Source organism: Pyrgilauda ruficollis, unplaced genomic scaffold, assembly GCF_017590135.1.
Source record: "Pyrgilauda ruficollis isolate IOZ18807 unplaced genomic scaffold, ASM1759013v1 scaffold247, whole genome shotgun sequence".
NCBI classification, from domain to species: domain Eukaryota; kingdom Metazoa; phylum Chordata; class Aves; order Passeriformes; family Passeridae; genus Pyrgilauda; species Pyrgilauda ruficollis.
The window spans coordinates 470106-490548 of record NW_024523789.1 but is presented as its reverse complement, the minus strand read 5'-3'; the positions used below and the strand labels follow the sequence as shown (position 1 = coordinate 490548).

At 43.4% G+C, this 20443-nt stretch overlaps 1 protein-coding gene and 2 non-coding genes across 3 annotated transcripts; 2 read left to right on the top strand and 1 right to left on the bottom strand.

Moving 5' to 3' along the window:
• Positions 1-387: 387 nt before the first annotated feature.
• TRNAK-UUU lies at positions 388-460 on the top strand. The gene has a single exon. It is a non-coding gene; the product is annotated as a tRNA-Lys (tRNA).
• A 183-nt stretch (positions 461-643) lies between these two features.
• TRNAK-UUU lies at positions 644-716 on the bottom strand. The gene has a single exon. It is a non-coding gene; the product is annotated as a tRNA-Lys (tRNA).
• A 1256-nt stretch (positions 717-1972) lies between these two features.
• MDM4 (MDM4 regulator of p53) lies at positions 1973-19671 on the top strand. Its single transcript, XM_041470514.1, has 11 exons — positions 1973-2102; positions 4996-5101; positions 6790-6864; positions 8343-8476; positions 9539-9588; positions 13029-13090; positions 13798-13894; positions 15154-15314; positions 16423-16557; positions 17080-17160; positions 18181-19671. Exons 2-11 carry the CDS (start codon positions 5027-5029, stop codon positions 18721-18723), a joined length of 1413 nt encoding a protein of 470 aa, XP_041326448.1. The 5' UTR covers positions 1973-2102; positions 4996-5026; the 3' UTR covers positions 18724-19671.
• The last annotated feature ends 772 nt before the right edge of the window (positions 19672-20443 follow it).

The window sequence follows — 20443 nt, the reverse complement described above, 5'->3', positions numbered from 1 at the left end:
CAGAGCCCCGGCTGGTGCCCCTTGGTGTCCCCCTGAACATCCCCGGGGTGTTCCCGGTGTCCCTCCGCATTGCACGGAGCCCGAGCTGATCCCGGGCCGTGTCCCTCGGTGTCCCCCAGTGCCCCCCAGTGTCCCCAGCACGCTCCAGCTGCCCCACGGAACCCCCGGGACGCTGCAGTCAGTCAGGGGGTGCAGAGGCCGTGGGGGGGGGCAGTGGGGTGCAGATCGGGGTGCAGGCAGAAGGGGTCGGTTGGGGGGTGCAGATAGTGGGGTGCCGATGGGGGGGCAGTCAGTGGGGTGCAGGCGCAGTCACAGGCCGGGAAATCCAGGCAGCCACGCAGTTCCTGTGTACGGGGATATATCGGCAGCACGGCCGCCACCAGCAGAGCCCGGATAGCTCAGTCGGTAGAGCATCAGACTTTTAATCTGAGGGTCCAGGGTTCAAGTCCCTGTTCGGGCGACTGTGTTTTTCTACATATTAATTTTTTTTTTTAATTTCCTTTTTTTTATTTCCTGCCAGGATTCCCCGCAGACGCAACCGAAACCCTCCGGCAGGCAGCTCCGACCGTGCCGCGGGTATAAAAAAGGGTTTTTTGGGGAAAAAAAAAAAAAGGGGCCGTAAAAAAATGAGGAAAAACCGTAACGCCCGAACAGGGACTTGAACCCTGGACCCTCAGATTAAAAGTCTGATGCTCTACCGACTGAGCTATCCGGGCTCTGGGTACAGGGCTTGCTCATTGCTTTTATCAGCGCACAGCGGGGCGGCCGCTCCTGCTTTTTCCAGGAATTTGGATCCGCTCCCGGTACGCGGCTCCTTCCCCCGGCCCAAACACATCACTGGACAAAACATTCTAATTGTTCCTCAAAACATTCTAATTACTCCTCAAAACATTTTAATTACTCCTCAAAACATTCTAATTACTCCTCAAAATATTCTAATTACCCCTCAAAATATTCCAATTATTCATCAAATATTCTAATTATTTCTAAAAATATTCTAATTATCCCTCAAAATATTCTAATTATTTCTCTCCGAGCAGCGCAGCCGGCCACAAACCCAGCCCACCTCAGGGGATTTTGCTGTCTGCACCCAGCGCTTCCCAAGCGCTGCCCCCGAGCTGAAATTAATTCGGAATTTTCCAAACGTTTGGAAAACATTCCCAGCTTGGAAGGGAGCTCTGGAAATAATTCAGTCCACGCTTGTGACAAGGCAGGGTGACTGGAGCAGGAAAGTGTGGGGTTTTAAATGAATATAAGTGGATATTCTGATACCCAGAATATTCTAATACCCAGAATATTCTGATATCCAGGTGGATATTCTGATATCCAGGTGGATATTCCGATATCCAGGCGGATATTCCGATATCCAGGCGGATATTGTGATATCCAGGTGGATATTGTGATATCCAGGCGGATATTCCGATATCCAGGTGGATATTCCGATATCCAGGTGGATATTCCGATATCCAGGCGGATATTCCGGTGGTTGTTATAATGTCCGTTCAAACGAAGCTAACTCAGCTCCAGGACACAGGGACCTTGAGTATTATTTTATGCCTTTATTGTTATTTTTTAAAAAATATTTTTCCAAATTAAAATTTGAAATTTTTTATTTATATTTATTTTTATTTCAATTTATAAATAAATAAAGTATTGACGTTTATATAAGTTTAATCGTTTATATACTTTATTTAGTTAGTTTTAAGTTTGATTGTTATTTATTTTTATTTATTTTTATTTCAATGTTTTCCCCCGAGGGCTGAGAGGACGCACACTAAGTTTAAGAGTTTATATAAATTATTAATTTATTTATTTAATTAATTTCTTTTTATTTATTTTTTTATTTCGGTGTTTTCCACGAGGGCTGAGAGGACGCACCGCCTTGGTCCTCCAACCCGCTAGGGAGCGCCACACACCTACTGCCCCACCACGTCCCTTCCAGCCGCACATCCCGCTCCGCTCTATGGCCCCGCCGCCATGTTGGCCGTGAGGGGAAGCGGCGGCCCGGACCCCGCTAAAATGGAGGCGCGGAGCCCTCAGGGGGTGTAGGGGCTCCTTCCCCTCCCCGACCCCCTGCCCGGAGCCCATGGAGCGGCTGTAGGGTGAGCACGGCGCTGAGGGGACGCGGGGACCCCCGTGGGCGCAGCGCTGAGGGGGCGGTGAGGCGGCTGAGGGGGGGCGGGAGGCGGTGCCGGCGGGAGGGGCCTGAGGCGGCGGCGGGAGCGTCCGGGAATTTTTATCTCTTCCCGGGAAATTCTGAGATTATTGCGATTGTCCCGCCTGGAAAATGAAAGCTTCGGGGTGGTTTAATTGTGAGCCGGGCGAGAAAGATGGATGGGGAATGTTCCCAAAGGCCTGGAGGGACAGGAGAAGGGGGAATGGCTGCAGGCTCACACAGGAGTTTTGGGAATAAATCGCGATTTTGGGAATGAATCCCTCTCCGGGATGGAATTCCCAGAGAATCCGTGGCAGCTTGGAAAAACCTGGCATTGTGGAAGATGTCGCTGGCCATGGAATGGGATGAATTTTCAGGTTTTTTCCATCCCAAACCACTCTGGAATTCCATTTTTCCAGGATTTCACCCCATAAATGCGAGCTGAGGGATTGATTGATCCCACTTTTTTAAAAAATTTTCTTGTTTTATTTGGTTAAACTGCCTCAACTATTGTGGGAAAACCCCCAAAAAAGCCAACTTTTTCCTCCTGAAATAGAAACAAACACAAATCAGGAACATTCAGGGTGGTGGAAGTGTTTCCTTATCCCAAATTCCTGCGGGGATTGAGGGAGATTTGCAGGGAAATTCGCTTTTTTTGTCATTTTAATTGCTCACCTTTGGTTTTCCTCCCTCTCACAACATTTCACAACCAAAGGAGCAGTTCCACAACGTTTTTTTTTCCATTTCTTATCTTTTATTTACCCAAGATTTGGATGGCATTTTTTGGGGCAAAATTCCCAAAATTTGCCTAAAATTCCAGATGAATCGTGCCGGCCACAAAACTCACGTATAAATCAGAATTTTTGAAAATATATTGTTAATTAAAAGGGCCAAATTTAAGGTGTGAAACCCCTCAAGGACAAACTTAATTAATCAGTGACTTGATTGCATCAGTGCCTGTTTAAATCCTCCCCTTCGGGGCTGTTTTACCTAAAATCCCAAATTTATTTTCAATATTTTACTTTATTTGAAAGCTGGAAAAATCGCTGTCACCTGAGCCCCAACCCCTGCTCTGTTCTGTTTTAAACAGAATTTAAAAAACTAATTTTTTCCTTCAATTCATACCTTAAAAAAACCCCACCTAAGCTTGAATAAATTTTAATTTGACTTTTTAGCCACTTGAACAAAAAAGCTGCGGTTTCTCGGGGGGGTTTTTTGGTGGCTCAAAAAGGAAGTTTTAGTCATAAAAAAGGCATTTTTTTTTTTTTTTTTTAGTCATAAAAGAGGCAAATGAATCTTTCCCCTGGCTGGGGTGAAATTTTGGAGTGGAAAATTTGCTCAGCTCATGACTCGGGGGTGATTCACGATTTCCTCTCGAGATTTTCAGCACCTAAAAATCCCCGGAAATCCATTTCTGGATGAAGGTCGGGAGGTGAAATTATCCCAAATTTGGGATTGGAAATATCCCAAAATTGGGATTTGAAATACCCCAAATTTCTGAGCTGGCAGAGCACGAAATTCCTTTTTTTTTTTTAGGAATTTCCACCACGTGGCAGCTTTTCAATGGGGCTATACCCCTAAATTTCTTTATATTTTCCCCTGGAAATATTCTAAAACTCTTGAACAAAACCTTAATTAACGCCAAAATTAATTCCTGATCAAATACGAATATTAACGAGGAGCAAACTACCTAAAAAAAAAAAAAAAATTCTCTGCAAAACCCGGAGGTTTTGAGCGATAAAATCAGCGCTGAAAAGGTTAAAATTCATCTCCCTCAGCCTTGAATTTCTTTCCAGGAAAGGGGAGGGAGAAGAAATCCGAATTTTTTCCCTTTTTTCGGGCTGATTTTCAGCCCAGCCCAGCCGTTATCGGCCACTTTCGGTCCCTCCCTCGGGCGAGGTTTGAAAAAAGCGAATTTTAGAAAAACTCCGGGAGCATCCTCGGGAATTATCCCGCAGGAAAATCCCGGGAAAATAATCCCAGGATATTCCTGCCAGGCAGAAAGAGTCAAGGTCGGTAAGTCCAGCTCATTTTAAAGGGGTTTTTGGGCAATAATGTCATTTTTTTTCCCTCAGAAATTGGTTAAAAATTAGGGAAATATGAGCTGGGAAGGGATTAAAGCTGTAATAATTTGAATTATTCCAGGTCACTGTCAATGGTCCTCATAAATTTAAATATTTGATAAGTTTGACTCTACCCTGTCCAGCTCATTTTCAAGTTGATCCTGGGAAATATTTTCATTTTTTTCCCCTCAGAAATTGGTTAAAATTTAGGGAAATATGAACTGGGAAGGGATTAAAGCTTTATAATTTGAATTCTTCCAGGTCAGTGTCGATGCTCTAAATAAATTTTAATATTTAGTAAGTCCAGCTCATTTTAAGGGTGTTTGTGGGCAATATTTTAATTGTTTTTCCATTATAAATTTGTTGAAATTTAGGGAAATATGAGCTGGGAAGGGATTAAAGCTGTTATAATTTGAATTATTCCAGGTCACTGTCAATGGTCCTCATAAATTTAAATATTTGATAAGTTTGACTCTACCCTGTCCAGCTCATTTTAAAGTTGTTTGTGGTCAATATTTTCATTTTCTTCCCTCAGAAATCGGTTAAAATTGAGGGAAATATGAACTGGGAAAGGATTAAAGCTGTTATAATTTGAATTATAATTTAGAGGTTTGAATTTTTGATGTGCTTGAATCAACCCTTCCCAAATACTTTTCCTTTTTTTTTTTCTTTTTTTTTTCCTTTTTTCCCCATTCCAGCAGCTCAAAGCAGGAGGGGCCCTGGCCAGGATTAAAAATAAGATTTTAGGGCTGATTTTAACCCCAAATCCATTTGCAGGTCGGTGTTTGAGCAGCTCCTCACTGCCAGGATGAGCTTCCCAAATTCCACCCAACCTCCAGGAGCTGGGAATTCCTGCAGGATCACCCTGGGCCAAGCCAATCAGGTAATTATCAATTAATTATCAGCTAATTACCCCTCGCTCCCATCATTTATTTGTGTTATTTCCTCCTCAGAGCGACGATTTTTATAAAATCCAAAATATATTTAAATCTGGAGAATTTATCCTGAAAAAATTGGGATTTTTCCCAGAAAATTGGGATTTATCTCAAGGAATTTGTTCTCTTTCACATCCGTGATTTAGGAATATTTTCAAGGGAAAATATAGATTTAAAATGTCATAAAACCAAGGAATTGTGGCTATTTTTGGTGGTGGATTTTTACTTAAAATATCACAGGTTTGTTTTTTTTTTCCTGAGGTAGGAAAAAATCCTGGATTTAGATTTCAAAATATTGGAGCTTTTTCACCTTAATTTGATTAAATTTATAATATTTAAATTTTCTTTAGTAATTAATCCTCGGGTTTTTTTTTTTTGTTTTTGTTTTTAAGGTAAATTAGGGAACATTTGGACTTGGAATGTTCCCATTATTCAAAATTCCTGGAGTTTTCCTGGAATAAAAAAAACCATCAGAGCAGAAAAATTCCCAAACAATAAAAATCAGCTGGAAAAAAAAAAATCAAAAATTCAAACTTCCAGTTTCTTGGGAGGAAAAAATCCTTCCAATATCAGGGAAAGTGTGGTGGGAGTGGGAATAAATTTGGATTTTCCATTTGAGGAAAATTTAGGAGCTTGGAAATGGAGCCAAATCCAGAAAAAAAGGAATAAATAGTGGGAATATACTGATAATATTGAGAAATAATGGGAATATATTGATCAATGGTGGGGAAATGTTGATAATATTGATAATTGGTGGGATAATATTGATAAATGGTGGGGAAATGTTGATCAGTGGTGGGGAAATATTGTTAATATTGATAAACAGTGGGGAAATACTGATAGTATTGATAAAGAGTGGGGAAATGTTGATAAGTGGTGGGGAAATATTGATAGTATTGATAAATAATGGGGAAATCTTGATAAATGGTGGGGAAATATTGATAAATAGTAGGGAAATATTGATAGCATTGATAAATGGTGGGAAATATTGGTAAATAGTGGGAAAATATTGATAGCGTATTGATAAATGATGGGATAATATTGATAAATGGTGGGATAATATTGATAAATGGTGGGGAAATATTGTTAATATTGATAAACAGTGGGGAAATACTGATAGTATTGATAAAGAGTGGGAAAATATTGATAAATGGTGGGGAAATACTGATAGTATTGATAAAGAGTGGGGAAATGTTGATAAGTGGTGGGGAAATATTGATAGTATTGATAAATAATGGGGAAATCTTGATAAATGGTGGGGAATAGTGGGAAAATATTGATAGTATTGATAAATAATGGGGAAATCTTGATAAATGGTGGGGAAATATTGATAAATAGTAGGGAAGTATTGATAGCATTGATAAATGGTGGGAAATATTGGTAAATAGTGGGAAAATATTGATAGCATTGATAAATTAGTGGGGAAATATTGATAAATAGTAGGGAAGTATTGATAGCATTGATAAATGGTGGGAAATATTGATAGTTTTGGTAAATAGCATGAAAATATTGATAAATAGTGGGATTATGTTTCGGTGTGGGCTATTTTTTGCTGTGCATTTTTTCTGCTGTGGGTTTTTTGGGATGGCTCCAGGTCTGATCCCAGAATTCCAGGGATCCCTGCTGTGTTTTGCAGGTGGTTCCCAAGCTGCCCCTGCTGAGGATCCTGCAGGCTGCGGGTGCCCAGGGCGACTCCTTCACGCTCAAAGAGGTGGGGGCACCTCCCAGGCCCTGCCTGGGGCTCATCTGGGATTTGGGGGGGATTCCCTCCTTCATTCCCTGGGGAATATTCCCATGTACCTGTGGGGGCACTTCGGGGACACTTTTTGGACACCTTTTAGGGGCACTTTGGGGACACTTGGCGATCACTTTGGGGTCACTTTTTGGGTCACTTCAGGGTCGTTCTGAAGGTACTTTGGGGTCGCTTTTTGGGGACACTTCAGGATCACTGTGGGGTCACTTCAGGGGCACTTTGGGGATGCTTCAGGGTCAGTTTTTAGAGACACTTTAGGGACATTTGAGGTCACTTTTTGAGGACACTTGAGGGGCACTTCATGGGCACTTTGGGGTCACTTTTTGAGGGCACTTCGGGGTCATTTTGGGGACACTTTGAAGGTACTTTGGGGTCACTTCAGGGTCACTTCCTGGGGACACTTTGAGGACACTTTGAAGACATTTCAGGGTCAGTTTTTGAGAAGACTTCAGGGTCACTTTGGGGACGCTTGGTCACTTTTTGGGGACGTTCTGGAGACACTTTGGGGTCACTGGGATAGTCCCATTTTGAACTGGGATAACCCCATTTGAACCAGGACATCTCCATCCTCCACCTCAACCCCAAACCTTTACTCCAACACAACCCCCCCATATCTACCACCCCCAAAATCCCCTCTAATTCCCCTCCCACCATCCCAACCTGCAGGATATCCCAAATCCCAGGAATTCCCAGGATTTTGGCACCTGAGGGAATGTCCTGTCCTCTCATGGTTTGAACAGCCAGGTGTGTGCTAAGGAAGGCAGGAGCCCCCCTGAAATGGGAAATGTAAACCCCTCCCTCTGAATTGTTATAATTTTGAAATTAAGAGGCTCTCAGGCAAAGATGTGGGACAGGAATAACAATTCTTTAGTGGGAAAATTAAAAATACAAATGCAATAGTGCAAACAAAAACCCAAAACACAAAACCCTGCCAGAGCCAGAGCAGGAGCTGAGCCCTGTGGTCAGGGTGGTGGCACAGTCCCATCCCATGGGGGCTCAGCCCTCCTGCAGTGCCAGCTGTGCTTCTGCTGGAGCAGGGATCCTGCACAAGGCTGCAGTTTTCCTCTGGAGCTCCAGGGCTGCTGGAGATGGGCCTGGTGTTCCTCTGGGAATGCAGGGCAGGAGAAAGCTGCTCCTCTGGGAATGCAGTGGGCAAAGGCTGCTGTGCTGTTCCAGGCTCAGATTGTATCCAGGTAGGAATGCTGGGCTCCTCCCCTGGGCGGAGCATCTCCCCGTGGGATGATGGAATTTGATCAGCCCTGCAGGGACACTCCCTGGCCATGGACAGAAGATAATTAATAATTAACGGCCCATGAACAGCAGAGATCTCCTGGTGGGAGGATCATGGAAGAAGATAGATGAACAGAAGATAACTTATCAGATGAACAGAATCCAAAGCTCCAGGCACATCTTGCAGCTGTGAACTTTCCCCGCAGGTGATGCATTTCCTGGGCCAGTACATCATGGCCCGGCAGCTCTACGACAAGAGGCAGCAGCACCTGGTGCACTGCGGGGGAGATCAGCTGGGAGAGCTGCTGGGACTGCAGAGCTTCTCTGTCAAGGACCCCAGGTAGGGAAAAAATCCCATTTTTATCCAGAAAAGCTGAAAAAATGACAATTTTTATCTGAAAAATCTAAAAAAACCCCAATTTTTAGCTGGAAAAGCTGAAAAAAATCACATTTTTAGCTGGAAAAGGTACCTGTTTTTATCCAGAAAATCTGGAAAAAATAGCAGCTTTTATCTGGATAAAAAGCTGAAATTTCCCCCATTTTTATCTGAAAAAGCTGCCTATTTTTATCTAGAAAATCTGAAAAAAATTACCCATTTTCATCTGGAAAAGCTGAAAAATTTCCTGGTTTTATCCAGAAAATCTGGGGGGAAACTTGCCATTTTGATCCAGAAAATCTGGAGGAAAGTTACCATTTTTATCCAGAAAATCTGAAGAAGATTGCCATTTTTATCTGAAAATGCTGAAAATTATTTCCAATTTTTACCTGGAAAAGCTGAAAAAATGTTCCATTTTTATCTGGAAAGTCTGAAAAAAGATCCCCATTCCTCTCTAGAAAAAGCAAATCACTGTGATTTTTAGGATTTCTAGAAAAAAGCTAACGACCTCAAAAAAACCCCATAACCAGTGGTTTCTGGGGTCTCTCTAGTTTAAAAACCCACTGGTTTTTGAGGTGTCTCTAGGTAAAAAATTCACTGTTTTTTGGGATCTCTAGGGAAAAATTCCCTCTGGGTTTTTTGGGGCTTTCTAGGAAAAAAACCTCAGTGGTTTTTGACATTTCTCTAGGAAAAAATCCACTGTGATTTTGGGGTCTCTAGGGAAAAATTCCATGTGGTTTTGGGACCTCTCTAGAAAAAAAAAACTTTATTTTTTGGGGGATCTTCAGGGAGAAATTCCCTATGGTTTTTGGGATCCTTCTAGGAAAAAACCCAATTTTTTGGGGTCTCTCTAGTAAAAACCCCCTTTTTTTGAGGTCTCTAGGAAAAAAACCTCCCTGATTTCTGAGATCTGTAGGAAAATCAACTCCCTAAGAATTTTTATAATTAAATCCATGTAAGACCAAATGGTTTTGGGATTTTTGGGCTCTTTCTGGCCACTAAAAGGGGATTTTTGGCCCTCCCCAGCCCCGTGTACGAGATGCTGAAGAGGAACCTGAGCCCTGCTGCCCTCCCAGGTAGGTTGGTCCTGTTCCATAAATGTTGCTCTGACCTGGTAAGTACCAAAAAAACCAAAAAAAAATCCAGGAAAATGCCAAATCCTGGCGCTGCAGGAGGAATAAACTTCTCTCAAAAACTTTGCCAAGCAAATCTCTCGGAGTTTGTGTCTTTTCTGTGTGCCAGGAGCTGTTTGAGTGGTGCCAAAAAACCCCAAATTTGGGTCAAAGCTGAATCCTGAAATCCCATCCTTGACTGGAATTAATATTTTGATGTTTTTTCAGATTCATAGCTACAATTTCTTGCTCTCACCTCATTTTATATTTTGATCACTGTGCTAAAAATTCTGCAAGGCTTTAACCTTGAACCTTGCAGCTTCCCCAGCTCATGGGAGAAATTCAATTAAACTCCATCAAAATGGAAATTTATTCTTATTAATTAATTAATTTATTTATTCAAATTAATCTGAGCTGGGGTGGCTTCTTTGAAACCAGTTCTTGGTGTAGAACTGGGAAAAAAATCAACTCCACTGGCAGAGCAGGTGAATTTTGTGCCACATTTCCCATTTTTTAAAACAAAACCCATGGATTTAATCCCCAGCTGTGGAATTTCATGCCACATTTCCCATTTTTTAAACAGGTAAAATGGATTTGATCCACAGCTGTGGAATTTCGTGCCACATTTCCCATTTTTTAAACAGGTAAAATGGATTTGATCCACAGCTGTGGAATTTTGTGCCACATTTCCCATTTTTTAACCAGATAAAATGGATTTAAACCTTTAAGAGGGCTCAGGCACGTGTGGAAAAAAAATAAATTAAAATTTAAACCGTGGCCGTTTCTGCCTTGGATTTTTTTACAGAAGATTCCTTTTTTTCATTTGGATTTATTTTCCAGAAGAATCTTTTCAATTCTATTTGGACTCTACCTGTAGGAAGATTGTGTGAGTGCTGCTCCCTGCTCCCAGACCAAGCTGTGTGTGTGGAGAGCTGAGGATTGCTCCTTTTCCTGCCGCCGCGGCTGCTCCTGGGCCAGCCCTGGCCTCACTTTAAGCCTGGCTCAGGAAAAGCTGTTCCTAGGGCTGAGTTAGACCTGCCTGAGTGTGAGTGAGACCCAAACCAACCAAGCTTGGCAGACCAGACCTGGGAGTGCACAGGGAGGGAGCCTCAGGCTCTTTTGCTTCTTTTTCCCCTCCCCTTTTCCTTCTTTTTTCCCCTCCCCTTTTCCTTCTTTTTTCCCCTCCTCTTTTCCTTCTTTTTTCCCCTCCCCTTTTCCTTCTTTTTTCCCTCCCCTTTTCCTTAATTTCCCACCTCTTTTCCTTTTCCCCTCCCCTTTTCCTTCTTTTTTCCCCTCCTCTTTTTTTTCCCTCCCATTTTCCTTCTTTTCCCACCTCTTTTCCTTCCTTTTCCAGCTCTTTTCCTCCTTTTCCAGCTGTTTGCTTGCCTCCAGCCCAGCACAGGAATGACTGGATTTGGTTAATTTTCCTCCTCTTCCTTGTCTAATGTTTCTCCCTTCCTTTTCCAATTTCCCCCCCTCCTTGCCTAATTTTCCTCCTTGTCAATTTTCCCCCCTTTTTATAATCTCCCACCCCCTTCTTGCCTGATTTTTTCCATTTTCTTGTATGATTTTCCCCCTTTTCTTGAATAATTTTTCCCCCTTTACTAATTTCCCCCCTTGTCTTTGCTGATTTTCCCCTCCCTTTCTTTTCTAATTTCTCCCCCTTTTCTGATTTCCCCCCTTTTCTAATTATTTTCCCCTTTTCTGTTTTTCCCCCTTTACTGCTTTTCCCCTTTTTCTTTTCTAATTCTTTCCCCCTTTTCTATTTTTTCCCCTTTTCTAACTTTCCCCCTTTCCCTGCCCACTTTTCCCAAGTCTGACTCCCCCAGGCTGCATTTAGGAATCCCTCCCTTCAGGCTGGTTTTTATGGAATTTACCAGCCCCAGAAGGAAGCCTTCCATCACCTGGAGTATTTTCACTCTCTAAAAATCAGATTTTGGAAGGGTTTCTCCCTGTTCCCATCTCCCTGCAGAGCCCAGGCTCCTGTTTTCCATCAGGGATTAAACCCCAGCAGCTGGAAAGTGATGAAAGGAATTTAAAAACCCAGGAATTTCTAAATTTTGCTCCATTTAAAGGCCATTTTTAGGTGGAATTTTCTGCCATTTTCAGATCTTCCCTATCCAGGTGTGATTCCTGGTGGGATTCAGCCTCATCCAAAGGGAATTTTCCTGTTCCATGGGAAGGGGAGCAGGCAGGAGCCAGCCTGGCATCTTTTGTTCTCTCTGCTCAAAGCCAGGCTCAGAAAGATTCCTGTTAATTGGATTCTTGTTAATTTAGCTCGGCCTTTTAATTAACTCTTGGGAGCAGCTGGATCCAGCTGTGTCCAGCCCTGTGCATGGAATTTTCCCTTCTTTGCTCTTTATCTTCAAGCCCAAACCCTTCAAGAAGAGCAAGAAATCCTCAGAAATTCCCAAAAAATTCCTGTTCACCTTCCAGGCTGGATTCCCTGTGCAGTCCTGGTGTTTGAGGAATGGCTTTGCATTCATTCCCTGCAAACCCAGCAGGGAACTGAACAAAAATGGGATTTTTTTTTTGGGTGGATCTGTCATATTTTAACATTTCCCCCGTGGGATTTCTTGCTGGGTCACTCATGGAGATTTCAGAAGTTTTTGGAGCAATTTTCCTGTTTTTCCATTTTTTATTCTCTTTTCTCAGTTGGAAAAGCAGCTCCTTGTGAAACGTGGGTGTTTCCAGCTGAAATGGGATTGGGGAAATTCCCTGGATGTACAAAAGAGCCTTGGAAACTCCAGGGAAATTCACACAAAACCGTGGTGGTTTTTAGGGAACCTCAGGAACAATTCCAAGTTCAAAATAAAAATAATAATTTTTCCTTTTGAGACGAATATTCTAAATTTGGCTGTAGGAATAATAACTTTTCCCTTTAGGAAGAATATTCTGAATATGGGATGGCTGTAGCAAAAAATAATTTTTCCCTTTAGGAAGAACATTCTGAATTTGGGATGGCTGTAGGGAAAAGAATAATTTTTCCCTTTGGGAAGAATATTCTGAATTTGGCTATAGCAAAAAGAATTATTTTTCCCTTAGGGAAGAGTATTCTGAATTTGGGATGGCTGTAGCAAAAAATCATTTTTCCCTTTGGGAAGAATATTCTTAATTTGGGATGGCTGTAGGAATAAGAATAACTTTTCCCTTTGGGAAGAATATTCTGAGTTTGGCTGCAGCAAGAAGAATACTTTTTCCCTTTGGGAAGAATATTCTGAATTTCCCTGCAGCCGCTTCTCCCCAAAATCCACGGATCCCCCCTGAGCAGCCCAGCCTTTCCCTGCAGGAGTGCCCAGGTCTGCCAAGCCTGGCTGGTTGGTTGCTTGCCCCGAGCCCTGCGTGCTGTGAGAGTGGGAATTTCCAGGGAAGGCTTTTCCTTGTGTTTTGCCTGCCATCTGCAGATGCTGCACAGACTCTCCCAAAGGAGCAGAGCGTCGCTAAGCCCAGCCCAGACCAGCTGCAGGTAAACCCCACTGCCCAGTGGGTTCTTTTTTTGTACAGAGCCGCCCCTTCTCTGTACCTCTGCATGGTGGACTGCCAGAACTTTTTGTTGTTGTTGTTGTGCTGCTCCTCACCTTTTTTTCCTGAGAGAAAAATCCCCCCAAAAAATGAAAAAGTTCTGGAATCCACAGAGCAGGGACAGAGCCACCCTTCTCTGTTCTCCTCGTGACAGAGTGCCAGTCTCTGAGCGCGTTGTTCTGGGGTGCAGCACTTCCAGGCCTCAGCTTCTCCAGCCCTGTTTTCCTGCTTTTTCCCCTCTTTTCTCCTACTAGGAATTGCCAAATAAATAATTCACTGTGCCTAGTTAGGATTTGTTTCCAGCAGCTTTTCAGGCAGAGGTGAAAACCTAGGAAAAATCTTGGCGCCTCCAAAGTTTTTTCCAGGTGTGGTTTGGGGTGAAGGCTGGGAGGTGTCAGAGCCACAAAATCAACTTTTAATGCATGAAAAACACCAACTTTAGGATTTTTGCCAAGCTGAAGATTTTTCCCTGGTTGTTCGTGCTGATTCCAGAGGCTTTAAAGAGAAATAGTTTGTAGTTTTTATTCTGAATTATTTCCTCTTCCTACCTGCTTGGTCTCATCCTGCAGCTGGTGCCTGGGGATGGAAGTGCTGCATCCCCTTGTCCCTGCAAGCTCTGCTGGGCTCATTCCTGGATTTTCCTTCCTGCAGCTCAGCCAGGAGGAAGGATCTGACTCTGGGATCCTGGAGGGTGACAGCAAAACCTCAGCTCCTGCTACCTCAGAGTCCAAATGTGACACTTGTGAAGGTGAGGGACACATTTCTGCATTATCACAGCACTTACAAACCACCTGTGTGGGACACAGCAGCAAAATTCTGGAGGAGGGACTCAAAAAAGCCCTGGTTTGAAACATTATAATTAAAAATCTTGATGCTGAAGACTGAGAAATTACAGAGTTCACCACAGGTATTTTCTTAATTTGTGGTCATAAATAAATGCTCTGAATGCAGTGACAGGTTAAGCCCCAAAATCCCATCTCTCATTGAGCAATGCCATGAGAAAAAAATCTTCCAGACCTTGCTGGAGGGTGTTTTAAATGCTGGAATTATCTTTGGATCCATCCCCCTTCCCAAGGGAGGCTCCTGAGCTCACAGAACCCAGCCTGGGCTGGCTGCAGTCGTTCCCTGCAAACCAAGCAGGGAACTGAACAAAAATGGGGATTTTTGGGTGGGTCTGTCATATTTTGACATTTTCCCTGTGGGATTTTTTTGCTGGGCCACACATGGAGATTTCAGAAGTTTTGGGAGCAATTTTCCTATTTTTCCACTTATTGTTCTCTTGTATGAAGGAATCTCAGTTGGAAAAGCAGCTCCTTGTTTCCAGCTCAAATAGGAAAGCTGGAAATTCCCTGAATTTACAAACCAGCCTTGGAAACCCTTGTGAAATTCCCTGAATTTACAAACCAGCCTTGGAAACCCTTCTAAAATTCCTTGGATTTACAAACCAGCCTTGGAAACACTTGTAAAATTCCCTGGATTTACAAACCAGCCTTGGAAACCCTTGTGAAATTCCCTGGATTTACAAACCAGCCTTGGAAACCCTTGTGAAATTCCCTGGATTTACCAACCAGCCTTGGCTGTGCCTTGGAAACTGCAGGCACTGGAGGGAGGGAGGGAGATCCAAGGTGATCCTGGAATGCAGAGTGCTCAGTTTGGGATCCCAGGCTGGAGCATGGGCACTTCTTGGGAATTCAGGAGCTGCCAACTGAATTCCAACTGATCCTTTCTGCGTTTTAAATCACTGCAGAAATCCCCTCGGGGCTGGCTGGGGAAATGTTTGTGTTTCTGTGGTGAAACTTGAAATTAAACTCAGCCTATCCCAGTGCAGGGGCACTGGGGACACTGGGATGTTCCTGACTTGTACATGGATTTTTACCAGATGGGACATCCAAACCCCAAAGCTCTCAGCTTGATGCACAAAGTAAAAAAAAAATGGGATTTCAGCCCAATTTTTTTCTCTGCTCGTGTCTCTTACCCAATGACTTGGACTGTGCTTGGCTCTTCCAGACAGTGATTTGATAGAAAACCTCTCCAAAAGCAAAAAGCCCAAGCTGGACCTGGTTTTTGAGGAATGGGATGTGGCCGGGCTGCCGTGGTGGTTTTTAGGGAATCTCAGAAGCAATTACAAATCCAGGAGTAACGGATCCACGGATATTCAGACTAACCAGGTGTGTAAAAAGGGGCCTTGTGTCCTCTTCCTCTCCTCTTTTGACTTCCAAGGAAATCAAATATTCTATTTTTTTTCTCTCTTTCCCCTTTCCCACTCCAGGATTTTCAGCCTTTTTCCTACTGTGTGCCTTTCCCATTGGGTGTTTGGTGAATTTTAGGGTTTTTAATCGACCAAACTTTTTTTTTAAAGCCCTCAGAGGTGCCTGGATTTCAGGAGTTTTCCTTTTTTTTTTTAATGGGGTGAACATTGCAGGGTGGTGGCTGAGCTGGAAGTTGGAAAAATGGGAGATGGTGAGGTGGAAATTGGGAAACTTTTGAGATGGAAAATGGAGAAAAGGGAATCTGTGAGGTGAAAATTTTAAGAATTGACACCTGTGAGGGGGAAATTGGGAAAATGGCAGCCTCTGAGGTGGAAATTGGGAAAAACTGAGTTGATGAGGGGGAAAGAGGGAACTGGTGAGGTGGAAATTGGGGAATTGGGGTGAACATTGCAGGGTGGTGGCCGAGCTGGAAGAGGTGGAAGTTGAAAAAAGGGGAGATGGTGAGGTGGAAATTAGGAAAAGGTTGGGAAGAGGGGAGAATGGTGAGGTGGAAATTGGGAAAAGAGAAACTTTTGAGGTGGAAATTGGAAAAAAGGGAATCTGTGAGGTGAAAATTTTAAAAATGGAAACCTGTGAGGTGGAAATTGGGAAAAGGGGGGCCTGTAAGGGAGAAATTGGGAAAAGAGAAGCATGTGAGGGGGAAGTTGGGAAAATGGCAGCCTCTTAGGTGGAAATTGGGAAAAACTGAGTTGATGAGGGGGAAAGAGGGAACTTGTGAGGTGGAAATTGGGGAAAAGTTGGGAAAAGGGAGAGCCTGTGAGGGGGAAATTGGGAAAATGGGGAACTTGTGAGGCGGAAATTGGAAAAAAGGGAATCTGTGAGGTGAAAATTTTAAAAATGAAAACCAGTGAGGTGGGAAAAGGGGGGCCTTAGGGGCAGACATTTTCAAAAGGTGTGTCTGAGGGCAGGGAGGTGCCCAGGGCTTTGGAGCTTTTGGAGAGGAAAATGGAACAGTGCTGGATGTGGAGTTCTCCTAAATGATTTTTCCTGTTTTTTTGCCCCTCAGGACATTGACACTGCCATAGTTTCAGACACCACTGATGACCTGTGGTTCCTCAACGAGTGCCCCCTGGACCAGAGCACTGCTGGGCTCAAGGTGGAAGTGCTGGACTGTGAGGAGGTCACAGAAGGTGACACCAAGGTACCTCTGGCACATTTTTCTCTGGTTTAATTCATCCCATGCTGCCCTTGGAAAGGCTGGATCTGTTCCCATCCAGAGGCTAAATCCTGTTTAGAAAATGCTGTCACCATTCCTCATGTGTTTGATGGTTTTCCTGCTTGGGTTTTGGTTTAAATTCAATTTTTCAAGGCATAAAATCAATTGAAAATGAATTAAACTCCTTGCAGTGACTTAAGTGGGTTTCTAACCAATACCTGCAAGAGTTATGAATCAAAAATCATGGAATTAAGTTTGGAAAAGGCTTTTAAAAATTGAGTCCTGCTAAAGACTCAAAGAGGAGAATCTGATCATGTAAACCAGCAAAAGTTACCAACATTCTTCAAAAGAACCACTGCAAAAATGGTTTTTAATTCACTTTTAGAAGTGATTTAATAAACAGGGTGATGCTATAATCCTTTAATTGGGTGTGCAGCACCAGGAAAACGATAAATAGGGAATATTCCAACATTCCCACCCTCTGATAATGCTTTCCTGGAATTCCAGGTGCCTGAGGATGTGTGCTTGGATGAGCTGGAGGATTCCCAGTGCCTGAGTGATGACACGGACACAGAGGCTGCTTCTGAGGTGGGAATTCTTTGGGATCACCTGGGGCTGCAAGGGCTCATCCCACATCTGCTGCTGGTTTTGGGGTGGGAAAAGCTGATTTTCTTGTGGGTTTTCAAAAAGAAAAGTGTCTGGGTGTAGTTATGTTGATACCCAGGCATGGTTTAATAAGATTTTAATTCCGTGTTGTCCTCTGGATGGAAATCTGGAGGGTTGTCCTTGGAAGGGACCTGGAAATCTCAAGCAGCACTTTATAATCACTCAAAAACTCAGAATTCTAGTGATTTTTAGGAGAATTTTAATGGTTTTAGCAGAATTTTAATGGTTCTTAGCAGAATTTTCCAGCCTGGAATAAATGGGGATGTCCCTGGCTTTGGACAGCTGAGTCCTGGTTCTGCACTTGTGCAGCTCCTGCCCTTTTCTGTGAGATAATGAATTAATAAATCCATTAGTTGTGCAGATTCAACAGCTGGTAAGTGATGGGTGAGCCTGCAAAACAAATTCCTGCCAAATTCCAGGAGCTCTCCTCTTAAATTTGAAACCTGTGAGGTGGAAATTGGGAAAAGGGGGGCCTGTAAGGGAGAAATTGGGAAAAGAGAAGCATGTGAGGGGGAAGTTGGGAAAATGGCAGCCTCTTAGGTGGAAATTGGGAAAAACTGAGTTGATCCATTAGTTGTGCAGATTCAACAGCTGGTAAGTGATGGGTGAGCCTGCAAAACAAATTCCTGCCAAATTCCAGGAGCTCTCCTCTTAAATTTTGAGCAAAATATTGAAAATTCTCTTGAAATTAAATAAAAATAAACTGCCCCAACTTGGATTCTTCCAGAGGGCTGGGAGAGAGGAAGGAGAGGAAATAATGAGGGACAGATCTGGGATGAATCAATCCCAAGCCACAAAATGTTGATTTTCCAGCTTACAAATCACTCATAAATAATTTTTTTTTTAACGAGGCTTACTTGCTGCTTTTCCCACACGGCTAAAATGAGGAATACCCAAAAATAAATTGATTTTTTGCTGGAATTTTTGCCTTAAATCCCTCAGGATTGCTGGCAATGCTCCAAGTGCAGGAAATTCAACTCTCCAGGCAAAAGGTACTGCTTCCGCTGCTGGGCCCTGCGCAAGGACTGGTACCGGGACTGCCCCAAACTGCCCCACTCCCTGTCCCTTTCCAACATCAATTCCATGGAAAATCAGGAGCAGGATGAAGGGACTGACGTCCCAGACTGCAGGAGGACAATCTCAGCCCCGGCTGGCCAACCCAGACATCTTTTCCTGGGAGAAAACAAGCCCCACGTGGATCCCAGCAGCTCCATCGAGTCCTTGGATTTGGCGCGGGAGGGGAAAAATCGGGATTTTGCCAAGCTGAAGAAAGAGGAGGAGATGGAATCTTTGGAGAGCATCAAAACCCTGCTGAATCCCTGCTTCCTGTGCCAGCACAGGCCTCGGGATGGGAATATTGTCCACGGAAGGACTGCTCACCTGGTGGCCTGCTTCAGGTGTGCCAGGATGCTGAAGAAGAAGAGATCGCCGTGTCCCGTGTGCAGGAAGGAGATCAAGATGGTCATCAGGATCTTCATGGGGTAGGGAGGCTTTCTGCCTCTAAAGTAAACCCAAAATCTGGATTTTTGCACTCAAACCTCTATTACAGTGTGTGCAGGAGGGAGATCACGATGGTCATCAGGATCTTCATAAAATAACCCCAAAATTTGGATTTTTGCACTCAAACTCCCATTATGGTGTGTGCAGGGAGGAGATCACGATGGTCATCAGGATCTTCATGGGGTAGCAGGACCTTCTAATCCTAAAATAATCCCAAAAAGAGGATTTCTGCACTCAAATCCCAATTTCAGTGTGTGCAGGAAGGAGATCAGGATGGCCCTCGGGATCTTCATGGCCTAGCAGGACCTTCTGCTAAAATAACCCCAAAAATAGGTTTTTTTGCACAAAAACCCCAGTTCCAGAGCTCGGTCTGGAGGATCAAGATGGTCATCGGGATCTTTATGGGATAGCAGGACCTTCTGCCCCTAAAATAACCCCCAAATGAAGATTTTTGCACTCAAACCCCAATTCCAGAGCTCAGCCAGTGAAACCAAAGAGTACCAAGATTTAACTCCCACCAAGAATCCTCTACAGAATCCACTTTTCCATGGAAATCACCTCGAGATCAAAACCCAGCTTGGAAATTTTCCCAATTTCCCATCTTCAACCCGATTTTATCCCTTGGGATTCTTTCTCCTGACCAAGAACAGCACATTTGGGAAAAATTGAAACCTGTGGTTTTTTTCCATAAATCCTGACTTGTGCAATTCCTTTGGAGCCGAGAGTTAAAAACAGAAATAAATATTTATGGTTGGAGGGCAGGGGATTTGTTTTGGAGAGAAGAAAAAGAACTTTATTCCTAATTGTTTTATTGTTTAAGGTCGGCAGGGTGAAGAATTCCTTGCTCGCAGATGGGAAATAAATCCAAGTTTTTAATCCACACCTCTCAGGTCACAAATGAGATGGAAAAATAATAATAGTGTTATATTTTTCGTTCTTTTTGGGCTCTTTAATTTCTATTTCTTCTCTTTTTTGTATATTTAAATCTAGTCTGTGTCACCTCTATTCAGCAGGATTCAATTCCAGCCATTTTGGGATATTTTGGGATGTTCCACCTGCCCTCACCTGTCCTTTAGGCTAAAACAATCCTCATTTTTGAGTGAAAAGTGGCTTAAAAATGAAACACATTGTTTTGAGGGATAAAATAATTCCTTTAAAAGCTCATTTTCCCCCTTTTCAGGCAGATTTTTCCCCTTTTCAAATACATTTTTTCCTCTTTCCAGGTAGATTTTTCTCTTTTCAGACAGATTTTTTCCCCCTTTCCAGGTAGACTTTTCCCCCTTTTTAGGAATTTTTTCCTCTTTCCAGGCAGGTTTTTTCTCTTCCAATGTCTGCAAAATCCCTCAGGCATGACAGCAGTAAATCCTCTGGATTTGACCCTTTGTTCTCCAGCCCGTTCCCAATCCCATTTCCTCTGACATTCCCGTGGGATCACCCACCCCACCCCATCCCTGTGACAATTTTCTCCCTTTCCCAGCTGTTTTTTGGGATCATTGCTCCTGCAGAAAGCAGAGCTCACTAGAGGGCACCCATGCCCAGCTCCTGCCACTTTCCCTTCTCCCAGGATCCACATTCCTGGCTGGAGAAGGTGCTCAGGGACACAATCCCGTGGTTGAGTGTTGGTTGTCCTGATTTCCCAAACCCACAAATCCAAGATTTCCCCATTCCCAAATCCCAGCGGTGCCCCTCGGACCCCTCCAGTTGC